Source organism: Schistocerca americana, chromosome 1 (assembly GCF_021461395.2).
Source record: "Schistocerca americana isolate TAMUIC-IGC-003095 chromosome 1, iqSchAmer2.1, whole genome shotgun sequence".
Classification (NCBI taxonomy): Eukaryota; Metazoa; Arthropoda; class Insecta; order Orthoptera; family Acrididae; genus Schistocerca; species Schistocerca americana.
This window is the reverse complement of record NC_060119.1, coordinates 1,114,930,845-1,114,943,366: the sequence shown is the minus strand read 5'-3', so window position 1 is coordinate 1,114,943,366 and position 12,522 is coordinate 1,114,930,845. Positions and strand designations below refer to the sequence as shown.

The window sequence follows — 12,522 nt, the reverse complement described above, 5'->3', positions numbered from 1 at the left end:
AAAGTGTTTAATGATGTGCTTAGGAAAATGTAAAGAATTTTAACTGTGATTCAGGTGTGAATAATGTATAGGTCTAAATAGGAAAAACAACATCCATTGCAGATCACATGTCCATTGGTGGCTTGGGTGACAGCTTTTATGAGTATCTGCTGAAGGCTTGGCTGCAGTCAGGCCGCGAAGACCAGGAGGCACGCCAGATGTATGACGATGCTATGCATGCCATCATCCAGCACATGGTCCGTGTATCCCCTGGTGGTCTTACATATATCTCGGACCTAAAATTTGATCGCTTGGAACACAAAATGGATCATCTTGGTTGCTTCTCAGGTCAGTATTGCCAAGTAGTGCATCTTTCTATGTTTTCTTGATAGATCTTGGCAGTTGTTTTAATTTTTGTTGCCCTCATATGTAAGCAATTAAATGTGCCACTATCTGTTACAGGTGGTATGTTTGGTTTGGCAGCCCACACTCTTAAAAATGATATGTCAGAAAGATACATGGAAATTGCCGAGGGTGTTACTAGAACCTGTCACGAGTCGTATGACAGGACTGCTGCAAAGCTCGGACCGGAAGCTTTCCGCTTCACTGAGGCTATTGAAGCGAAAGCACTGAAGAGTAATGAAAAGTATTACATCTTGAGGCCAGAAGTCATTGAATCATACTTCATCATGTGGCGACTGACCAAGGATCAGAAGTACAGGGAATGGGGCTGGGAAGCTGTACAGGTATATAGATTTCACTTTTTACAGTACTCATAATTTAGTTTTTTGTTAGTGGAAAATTATTGAAGAACATTTGTTGTTGCTATGTTTGTATTATTATTATTATTATTATTATTATTGGTGATTCACAGGAGCTGACTCTGTGGGCTTTGCTCACTCCTGCTCCCCAGATTACTTAATTCTTTCTTGGGGCTTTGTTTGCTCTCCTCCTTCCAGGGGGACTGGATCTTACTTTTGATTGTTCTTAATTTATTCTCCTTGTCACTACATTTTTGTGGAGAAGATATCTCTCGGAAATGTCTTCAGACGTAACTGCAGATGTTTGAAGATCTTCTATGGTACTTGTGAACCAGGGCCCTGCAGTTTTGGTTTTTGTGTCAAAAAAATCAAATGTGATTGTAGTCAGCTTGTTTTTGTCCTATTAAATAGTGCTAGTCTTTTATGGATTGTACTTGTGAGGTTTTCTACTTTTCTATAAACTTCTGTCTATGAATTTCTTTTGATGAACTTCATTCTTATAACTGAATAATTCCAATAGCCCTCTAATGATGTAGTACCACTTTTTTTTCCAGCTCTCCAAGAGATCGTTCACCACCACTTAGGAACAAGGTTTTATCTGTTGTTTTAGGGCGCAAAAACAACTGAGGTCATATGTGCCCAGGGAACAAAGTTTTGACTGCATACAAAACTACTGGTTTTAGAACTGTTACGTAACAGCATACACTGATGTTCTGCAGCAGCTGATCTTGGTTGCAGATTAATTATGTTTGGTAGACTGTTTAAAGTTTCCTTATTCATAGCTCTTTGTCCAAACTGTTTTTCATAGTGATATCCCATAGGTACTTAATTTTTTCTACTTTGGTAATGTCACCATATTTTGTGTGGAGTTTTTGTAGTTCATAGTAATTGTTTTTCAGCACTTCCATTGCCTCTGAGGTTATCTCTAACCTTCGGCTTTATTATACGCATTATATTATATTATACTATTGTATAGTGTTATAGCTAGAACAAACATGATTTGTAGAACAGAGTACTTTCTAGAGCCAATGTAAGACACAATGAAGTACAGGTTGCACATAGCACTGAACACATTGAATGGACAACAGTAATACAGATTACAGAACTTGCTGAACACTCATTTGTGATCACTCAAATAATACTGTTTCTTTGGCAGCTCACCAGAGCACACCAGGGGACAGACTTAGATGGCCTTTATAAGTGGGCTTTTGAACTGTATGGATGTACGATCTCTCAAATCACGTGGTGAAGGTACATTACTCCCCCCCCCCCCCCCCCCCCCCCCCCCCCGCCCATGAGAGCCCATAGAGCAGGACTGGGGACGGCATCTCCATAGTGATATCCTTGTCAAGGTCAGTGGTTGGTGTCGGAGGTGTCAGCAGAGGCGTCGGAAATGACCGCCGCACATGTAGGCAGTGGCAGTGGCAGTGGCAGCTGCAGTGTTAGGTGCAGCGATGGCTGCACCAGCAATGGCAATTGAGTGAGGGCAGGGGCAAGGATCCCAAACAGCTATCTGCTGGGCAGTGATCCCTGCTGCGGCACGAACGAGACTGACTGTGATAAGGAACAGGTATCGGTAGTGGCAGAGGCAGTGGGCTCCCCCACAGTGCGTGGCCGCAGCTCGTCAAAGTAACGGGATGTCTGCCCATCAGGAGGGCGCCAGCCCCAGTGATGCTCGATAACAGCTGAAACCCATTTCGGCCTGCAGCTGAAACCGTGAGCCCAGACACGCACACCTGGTTGGAGCTGTTGTGGAGCCAGCAATGTTAGTGGATGCAGTGTCAGATGCAAAATGTAGAGGATGGTCTGTGGTTGGCTTTTACGTAGCAGTTCCACCGGGCTCTTATCCCCCACCAGCGTGGAACTGTACGAACTCAAAAATCGGTCTAAAGCAGCTTCAGGGATCCTGCCAAATACATGCTTCCGCTTCAGAGTTTTAAATGTCCGAACCACGAGTTTGGCCTCACCATTAGATTGAGGATGAAACAGGGGGGAGCTGTGCACTAACCCGACAAAAAGATGCAAATTATCGAGAAACAAACAGGGGGCCATCATCAGTACCTGTGGTATACAGAAGACCCTCAATTGCTAAAAGCTTAGAGGGGGCTGAAGTACTGGCTGCCACAGATGTGGATGGGCAATGTGCCATGTAGGGAGACTCAGAATAGGTGTCCACTACAAGACCCAATACTGATTTAGGAAGGACCCAGCAAAATAGACTTCTAGACATCTCACAGCTGCTGCTGCATCGACAACAGGGTAAAAAGGTACCCGTGGGGCTGCCATTTGCTGAACACAGTGAATACAAGGAGTGATTAACCGTGTAACATCCCCATCTAAGCCTGGCCAATACACATGCTGACAGGCCAAAACTTCAGTGTGAGAGGTCCCCCAGTGACTGACAAGCAGAAGTTGCAGTACATTATGATGTAAGAAAGTGGGAATCATGACCCAGGGAGCAGTGTCCTTCATAGACAAAAACAGAACCCTGTCAAACACACAAAGTTGGTGCTGGATGGAAAATTAATTACACTAGGGATCCAAAGGCATGGCCTAAGGGTTTTTCTGGACACTTGGGCCGCACAAAAGAGAGGAAGGCGAGATATGGCATCGCCATTGATGTGTTGTGCCATCGGCTGGTAATGGAGTTGATAATAATAACGGGAGAGGAAGAGAGCCCACTGCAGCAAATGATGCACTGCCTTGTCTGACATGGAAGGTGAATAAAAAGAGCAACAAATGGCATGTGATCCATGATTAAATGGAACTTGGAACCATACAAGAAGATGTGAAATTTTTCGAGGGCAAACACAATTACTAAAGCCTCCTTTTCAATCTGAGAGTACCACTGCTGCGCAGGAGTTAAAGTCCTAGAAGCATAAGCAAATGGGTCATTTAGAATTGTCCACACATTTGTGCACCAAAACCACACCAAGATTGTGCTCAGAGGCATTTGTAGTGAATGCTCGGTCACAAGCTGGGGACCAAAAAAAGGCACATTTTTAACAAAAATGTGTGCAGGGGCTGAGCAACAGTGGATGTGTTCAGTAAAGCCATGACAAAGCCACAGTTGCATCAACTTGGTGGCACGTCTTGACCTCTTTGCAGGAAACTTCAAAACCTAGCTAAAAAAATTGAGGTTTGGAAGACTGGACTTGAGACCCACAGACTCCAAAACAGAAAATAGGAATTGGAGTGTGCTAAGGTGGTCTTTGGTGGAAGAATCCAAAACAATAATATTGTTATGGGAATTACACTGAAAACTTGTGGGAGCACTAGCCATGACAAAGGCAAGTGTTGATGTTGGTATAGGCTAAAAGGTGTACTGACAATGAGAAGGTGCCTAGTGCCCTCATCCAGGGGGAGCTGGGTGTACACTTCCAACAAATCGGTCTTGGAGAAGTGGAAAAGTAGTGGCTGCCAGATAATTTTGGGAGCAACTCGTAAGGAGGGGGCAACAGATCATGGACTGTGCATGAATCGTGTCACTGAAATTGCTGCAGAGGTGAAGCTTACCTGTCTGCTTCTTAATGATGACCAGTGGTGTAGCCCATACACTGGAAGAAATAGGCCGAATGACACTGAGTGTCGCCAAACTTGCCATACCCATCTTCTTTATTCATCAGTAACACGTTATGTCATGGCATATGACGCAAAGTAAGTTTTGGAAAATGTGGGAGGCAAAGCTCAGTTCTTACTCTTCGATTAAAATGACAACCCAGGCTCACTGAAAAGAAGAAAGTGGCTGACATTTTGTCCCTCTTAGATTGCATCCCTCCTGTTCGTGGATTTTTCTTGTCACTAAAACTAACATGTTTCAATAATGGAACCTTCTGTTTGAGAGTGATGAGTGATAAAGTACTTCATAGCAATGAGCAATGCTGCTAAGTCTTCTAGTAATGCTATGTAAATATTAAACAATTGAAAATACAGCGTGGAATAATGTCAATACTGTGAAAGGGATAGAACAGTACTCACCATATTAGAGATGGTGAGTTGCAGGTAGGCACAACAGAAAGACTGTCAAACGAAATGGACCCCCCTCCCCCACCACACACACACACACACACACACACACACACACACACACACACACACACACACACACACACACAACACTGTCTCTGACTGTTGAAGGCAGACTGTGAGCAGCTGCACATGACAGGAGAAGCAATCTGGGTGGTGGGGTAAGGAGCAATTTGGGGCAGGGAGAGATTGGGTAGGAGTGGGGGACGGTACAGTGCTGCTCGTGGGTGTAGACAAGGAGGGGGTGGAGAGAGGGGAGGACAGACAGGTGCAGTCAGGAGATTTGATGGAGAGCAGTGGCCATTCATGCTGACAGACAGCTTGTTAGTTGTCATGCCCATGTAGATAGAACACAGCACAGTATAGCTTGTATACCACACGACTGGTTTCAAAGGTAACCCTGGCTTTGATGGGATAGCTGGTGCATGTGACTGGACTGGAGTAGGTGGTGGTGAGAGGGTGTCTTGCAGCAAAAGTGTGCTTTTCCTTTTGAGATACAATATCTTGAATAACTGAAGACAAGACATGCAAAACAGCTAAAATCCTGTTGACATTGCTTGGAGAGAAGTCGCTTTTGTCACTGTTTTTCTGTAAAATGTGCATGAAGATTTGATTTTCATTACCAGCAGTGGTAATTATCAGGAAAGCAGTGTTAAATATTGGCCTGCTGTAACTGCTAACATGCAAAAGGTGTCCATATAGAGCAGCCTGAAACTACCTCTTCTGTGCAGTAGGTATTCTATGTGTTCATTTTATTACCTCTCTTGCTTTTGTTACTATCAGTTTTACTTTACTGTGACAGGCATGTGTGACCCATACACGGGAGATTTACAGGTTTTAAAGAACAATTCTTTGGTCATTGTGTTGCTGGCTGTTGTTGATGCAGTCACAATGTTACTTATGTACTCAACTATCTTTCCATTTTTTCTCAAAGTGGTCACTGATGACTGGTTGAAGGTACTTTATTTTGTTGGTAGATGTTCTGTAAACCCCAGTTATGTCCCTATTTGCACTGATAAATGTAGTGCTCTTGAAAGCATCAAATAAGTACATCATCTACTGTCCTGCACCATGGATACTGTCACCTTTTTTTGTGGAGAGAAGTAGTGAAAATTTTGTCTCCCTAGAGCTAAATCTTCAAAATTGCACTATTTTGCAGCTCACTTCTGTTTAAAAATCATCTGTTACATGTTAGATGGGCTTTTTAAGGAGGATTGTGTCCTTTTGTATCTCGGGGATTCAAATGCAGCTCAATCTGTTGAACTGTCAGTGGAATACATGTTGCACATCAGTAATTCAAATTTACAAATTGCAGTTCAGAAATTAACCATTCTTTTAATGGTGTTGCTGTGTTCATACTGATAAGTGACATCACCACTGAAGCTTTTATGGAGATTCTACATGAAGTATAATTTTGAAACTTTCTTTGTTCATTAATGTTGGGAGTAGGTGCCTGCCCAGCTAGTTGTGCGGTCTAAGGTGCTGTTTCCCGAACGGGAAGGTGTGCCGGTCCCTGGCACGAATCAGTCTGGCGGATTAGAGTCGAGGTCCGGTGTGCCGACCAGACTGTGGATGGTTTTTCAGGCGGTTTTCAATCTACCTTGGCAAATGTGGGCTGGTTCCCCTTATTCCGCCTCAATTAAGACCGTAGCAGCAATTGCTGTGCAATCACAGTTTCCATGTACATGTACATGTACACCATAATTATTCTACCAAACATTTGGGGTTACACTCATCTGGTATCAGACATTACGGGGGGGATATGAGATCCACTGGGGGCCAAACCGCACGGTAACCCTGGGTTCGGTGTGAGGCGGCAGGGGGGTGGGTGGACTGCTGTGGCCTGTTGTAGGGTTGTGAACCACTGAGGGCTATGGCAGGACGAAGTCTCTCCATCATTTCTAGGTCCCCGGTTTACTACAAACATACAATGTTGGAGTATATCTGTGTTTTGTTAGTAAGAAATAAAATCCTAAAATATACTTCATTATGAATAGCTATGCACTGTATAGTGCTTCAAGAATATTTTCTGTAATTTATAACTTCACTTTCTGGATAACTCTAGAAGTCACATTACCATTCTTCATATAGGACAGTTACCCCTGTGAGGAAAATGTTAAGCTAGTGACACTAATGAAATGTGAAATGTGAAATGCAGTACGCCATTGCCTAACAGAGCTCTTCATTCTCTGACAAAATGCAGCTATCGGGTTACCCTGGTTTGCCTGCATTTCAACTGATGGTAAGGCAGTTTCAAATTTGGTGAAAAGAGGCTTGATCATTAATGTATTGCTCACTAATGATCCAGCCATAAATGTTACATATTGCACCTTACTGTGATTTTTCTGTTGTGCGTGTATTATGATCATGTTTGTAATTTAGTGATTTTTTTTCTATCAGCAATAAGTTTTTAAACATTTTGACCAGATTTGCCCGGTGATGACTCTGTATGGATTCCAAATAATTTATCCCAAAATCGAATTTCTGTTATCGTCATAATTAGTGAATATTACGAATAGGAGACACCAGAATAACGACCACACGTACAGATGTTAATGCTGTTTTGTATCAAAGAAATGCATTATGTGGTTTATTGTTGTAATTTTGTGTCTTTGTTGTTTTATTTAGGCACTGGAGAAACACTGCAGAGTTCCTGGTGGCTATACAGGCCTAAAAAATGTTTACCTTGATGATCCTCCAAAGGATGATGTGCAGCAAAGCTTCTTCCTAGCAGAAACATTGAAGGTACTTAAAAATTATACAAATTATACATAATTTGAGATCTTATTTAAAATTTTGCTCATAGTAATTCCTCAGTTTGTAGCTACTTTGTGCTTAATTTCTCCAAGGCTGTGAAAATACAAAATACTGATTTAAACAATGGAAAATCCAGGATGGAATTTAACAATATTTTGAAAAGGAAAGTTGCTACTTGCCATACAGCGGAGCCGCTGAGTTGCAGATAGGCACAACAAAAAGACTCTCACAGTTCAAGCTTTCAGACATTAAGGCCTTTGTCAAAAACACACACACACACACACACACACACACACACACACACACACACACAACTGCAGTCTCAGACAACTGAAACCACGTAACGAGCAGCAGCACCAGAGCATGATGGGAGTGTCACCACCTGCAGCTGTGACCAAAATAGTGTGTCATGAAGTGTGGGCCCTAATCTTAACTAGTAAAAAAAATAAAAATATTGAACTTTGAGTTATAAGTAGAACTCCCAGCTAACAGCAGAAACGTTTACATGAAGAAAGAAGTTTGAGGTCTAATGAAATAATGTCGGTTTGGCCCTTTGCATAAATTAAGTGCCTTGGGAAGAGATTTGAAGGGCCCATTTAATAAGCAAAAGGAAGAGATGTTATTACAACAACAGGAATAAGTCAAAGCCTTTAAATCACCACATGGAAGACTTGCCTGCGAGTCACAGATATCGCCCTGTTACCGCAAAATCACCAGCTCTCTCCCCAAAGGAAAACTGCTTTCGGACATACCTGAAGCTTACCCTTCCCCTATGCAGTATTTGGAAACAGTGTGTGTCATTGCAAGGAGCTTAACGTAGACTATCACAGAATCTTTACAGGCATCATAGGAGTCGATGATGTATTGTCTGTCTAGCCATTTCTGAAGAGCTTAGGAGTATAATATTTAACTACTGAGAATAGCAAATTGTTGATACATTTTCCAATATTGAAGATTGCACAATGACATTGTAGTAATTTGATGCCATCACTACCGGTACTATCATTCTCCAATCCAAGTATTTTTCTATTCAGAAGTTTCATTGTAAATGCAACTATTTGTATGTAAAAATGGTGGTAACATTATCTTTGCTAAGTAAAAATTTGCCTTTGTTATAGTCTTATGTATCCTGTTGTGTGTATTTCACTGTCATTGTTTTTCACTGATCATTCTATATTAATTGTCATTGCCTTACAGATTGAGAGACTGGTTAGGAAATACCTGTTGTTCATAGCTGTTCCTTATTTTCTTCCAAATGTGTACTGCTGTCAATTGCAACAAAAGATACTACACCAGGTGATGATTGCCATAGGTGTTGTCAGTGTGATGTGTTTTTGTTTCAGTACCTGTACTTGCTGTTCAGTGATGACAGTTTGATTTCACTTAATGAGTGGGTCTACAATACAGAAGCTCACCCACTGCCAATAAAAGGTGTCAACCCACTCTACAGAGAGCAATTATAAGGACTGAATCTTTAGGATGCTAATTTATTTATTTCAGGTAACAAAAAAGTTACACTTACTGATTCTTATAAATTGAAAGTTCTGTATTTTTATTATATTTTTAGTCATAGCCATTTAATTGCTGATTGTGACTGTATTGTTATTTTGAATTACTAGCATATTTATTCCATTTTTTTGTTTGGTAATTTTGTGCCAGAATTTTTTGTGAGCTAAGAGGTGGTAACAGTCAAACAAGATCTCCCTACTGTCATTATGAAATAACCTGTAAATGAGAAAATAACTTAAACTGATGTGTGTGTGTGTGTGTGTGTAAAACAGCCACATTAAGGTGCTTTTACAAATGGTATCACTGATGGTAACACACAGATTTTATTGTAAAATGATGTCCACAGACTATGGACATGTTAAGACTATCATTGTACAGTATAATTTCATTTCAGTTTATCTACATGACAAGCAGTGACATGTGGAAATACTCTCACTCATTATATAGAATATCTGTTTAACAGCATCCAAGCCCTTTTGTGGCTGCAGTCAGGTACCAAATGTTCATTCTCCATCAGAGCACACAAATACAGCCCATACTCGTACTGCCACTTCTTTCTCCAGGGTTGCAGCGCAGCTGGAGTGAGGCACATTTGGGAGAGTTTAATGGTGTCAGCCAGGTAAAAGTGTTACAAAAATATGAAAATGGGGGGGGGGGTTTGGAAAAAAGTAAGACCTTTGGAAAGTAGGCAGTTGCAATAGCAAAGTTGTGGAAGAGAGGTTTCCTGAATCTGTTAGAAGGTTGGCATCTAAAACTAGAGATAGACTTTGGTTATTGCAGATGAAATGAGAAAGATAAAGTAGTATAAGAAAAAGAGTTAAAACATAAAATAGCAGGGGAAGTGGGAACAAAACTGTGAACAGTGCTGTAAATTTAAAGAAGGTGTCTACTACAATTGCCAGCATGAAATACAAGTAAAGCATAAGGGACATGTAGAATGTATGCATAAACAACAGTAAACTTTAGCACTAATTTGGATTAGAAAGAATGGCCATGTTATTGTAAATCATTGCTGGGCAAATTTAGTGCACTGTTGTTTGAGGAGGACTGTGAGATAATTTCGCCACCATCATCGTACATCTCACACAGGCACGATGAGAATACAATAAGAGATATTACAGCATATACAGAGAGATGTTTTTTCCCTTGCTCAATCCACAAATGGAGTAGGGGAGAAATAAATGGAATAGGGGAGAAATTTGTTAATTTTGGTCTGAAGTACTCTCTGCTGTGACCTGTACAGTGGCTTTTGGAGTGTATGCACTGATGTATGTTGCAATTAAGTACTGTTGAAGAAAAATCTTGTTAATGGAAGAGTGTGTTTAAAGAGTACAAGTTATGAAATTGGAGAAAGGTGGTATTGTGTGCAGCATGGAACTCTTTCTGATGAGCTAAGGACATCTCTTACCGTCAACATTTTTACCTGCATCAAATGGGAAATCCATGGAAGAATGTTTCTACAACTTCTATGGCACTTTCAGATTTGAGATAGTATCTGAATCTGTACTAGTTTTGCTGCACCAGATCTCTCATACTAGTAAACAGCCTCAAATTGTGGATGAGGAAGATAGACTGATTGCATCCTTTGTTTGGGAAGAGGTAACAAACTGATTCTGGAGGGAGGAGGGGGGTCAAATTTTCCAGTTCAAACTTTTGAGACTATTGGCTTAATAATTTTATTATAAAATTGATGGGTGTTGACATGTTATGTGGTGTTCTGCTGTTGTGGTCAGTCACGATGCATATTTAGGTTAGGAGATCTTAACCAGTTGGAAGACATTAGACTTTCCTGAATGAATACTATGCTTTAATTTATAAGTTCACTTTCACTTTCTCTTTTGAAGTTAATCTTGCCAGAAGTATCTAGTTCTGAAATAAATATTTTTGCTGTAAGTCTTGTTATTAGTATTATGTAGTTGTCAGTGGTAGCATTTATAATTGTGTTTTCATTTTTCCCCACAGGTTTAAATGTTGGACCAGAGCTGTGAAGTAGAATTTTCAGAGTTTGGAACATTCTCCTGTTGATATTTTAGTGAAGAGATGATTTAATTGGTTATTAAGACTGTTATTCATATTGAATGACATTAAGGGAAGGGTGACTTTGGGAATATTTTAACAAATAAGTTTTGTAAGCTTCCAAAGTGTTACGAAGTAGTGATAAAAAAGTGAAGTCATGGGACTGACTGAACCATGAGAGGACAGTTGTGTTGTGGAGATGCTATTCTGTAATATACTGTGTGTTTCTGAATACTGAATTGATGAAGACAAGAATATGTGTGTTTCTTTTTTAAAACTTTTTAACTCTTGAAAACAAAAGGAGTAGTGTAAATAGAGCACAAAACTACTGTGTGTACCCTCTTCTTAATGAACTGAGTGGCTTTGAAAGAAAAAAATCACATTGAATATAATAAGGGTACAGTTTTTTGTGATGTTTGATAGCATTCCAGTGTAATGAGAGTATCGGGCAGACTTGATGATTCAAAAATCAATTTTCTTCTCCTGTTGGTTCCATCATACAGGAAATCTCTAGATTTCACATAAGAATGTGAAGTACAATATGGTAGATGTTTACTTGAGGATATTGAAAACTGCTGTGTCCACATTCTTGTACAATGAGATTTATGGTTACGTTGAACTTGTGAATGTTTTTATAATTAAAAAAAAATCTTCTTTTATTTGTTAGCTTATTTGGTTAATTTTCAGTCTCTACACTCTACATTGTCATGATAGTCCTTCAGAACCAAAGCTTTCAGTCGGGGTGCTCTACCGAGCAACCCATTCAAAGCCTAAAACCTGACCATCTGTGGTCCTGTAAATCAAAATAGTAAATACCTATAACTTAATGATTCACAAAGTCTCTAACATGAAATATGCTTCCACATCTCTGAGTAATTCTGTGAAGGAATGCAACTACAGTTCTTCTTCTTCTTCTTCTTTTTTTTTTTTTTTTTTTTTTTTTTTTTTTTTTTTTTTTTTTTTTTTTAATAAAAGTCTATTTTATTTATATTCTTTCCATCTAGAGATCTCTTTATTATCTTAAAGTATTTGACTGAGTTTTATTTCAATGTGTGTTTGACAAACTGTTAACAGCCTAAGAATAGTAGTATTTTATTGCTGCTGTGAGGATTTCTTACTGTGATACAGTGAAACCTGAGCTGTCATAGGGAAAGACTGGGGGCCAGTTAAAACTATGTTTATTATCATCATCTTCCAAGGTACAAAAACATGTCCTCGTCTGCCCACGAGGCTTGGAAACTCATTTGTGTCAAAAGCATTTTCCTGTAATGCATTTAATATTTAGCAGAGCATACGTGTAGGCATACTAGTGTTATGACTGAGAAAAGATTATCTAATTTTTTAGATGAATCTGGGCCTCTTTTAAAGAGCCAACATAATTAATGTTCATGTTGAATTGTGCCGGTGATACATACATTGTTGCACTACCACAAGTTTTGTTTTATCTGATCACAATATTTAAAAGAAGAATGTA

The 12,522-nt window shown here is 39.9% G+C and overlaps 1 protein-coding gene across 1 annotated transcript in view; it reads left to right on the top strand.

Annotated features, from left to right (window-relative positions):
* LOC124618784 (mannosyl-oligosaccharide alpha-1,2-mannosidase IA-like) overlaps positions 1-11,707 on the top strand; it is a 154,653-nt gene extending 142,946 nt beyond the window's left edge. Inside the window, exons 6-10 of the mRNA XM_047145376.1 lie at positions 103-327; positions 442-725; positions 7,395-7,511; positions 8,867-9,023; positions 10,995-11,707. Of these exons, the coding sequence (XP_047001332.1) occupies positions 103-327; positions 442-725; positions 7,395-7,511; positions 8,867-8,986 (746 nt within the window). The 3' untranslated portion in view covers positions 8,987-9,023; positions 10,995-11,707. The remainder of the gene's footprint in view (positions 1-102; positions 328-441; positions 726-7,394; positions 7,512-8,866; positions 9,024-10,994) is intronic.
* Positions 11,708-12,522: the final 815 nt, after the last annotated feature.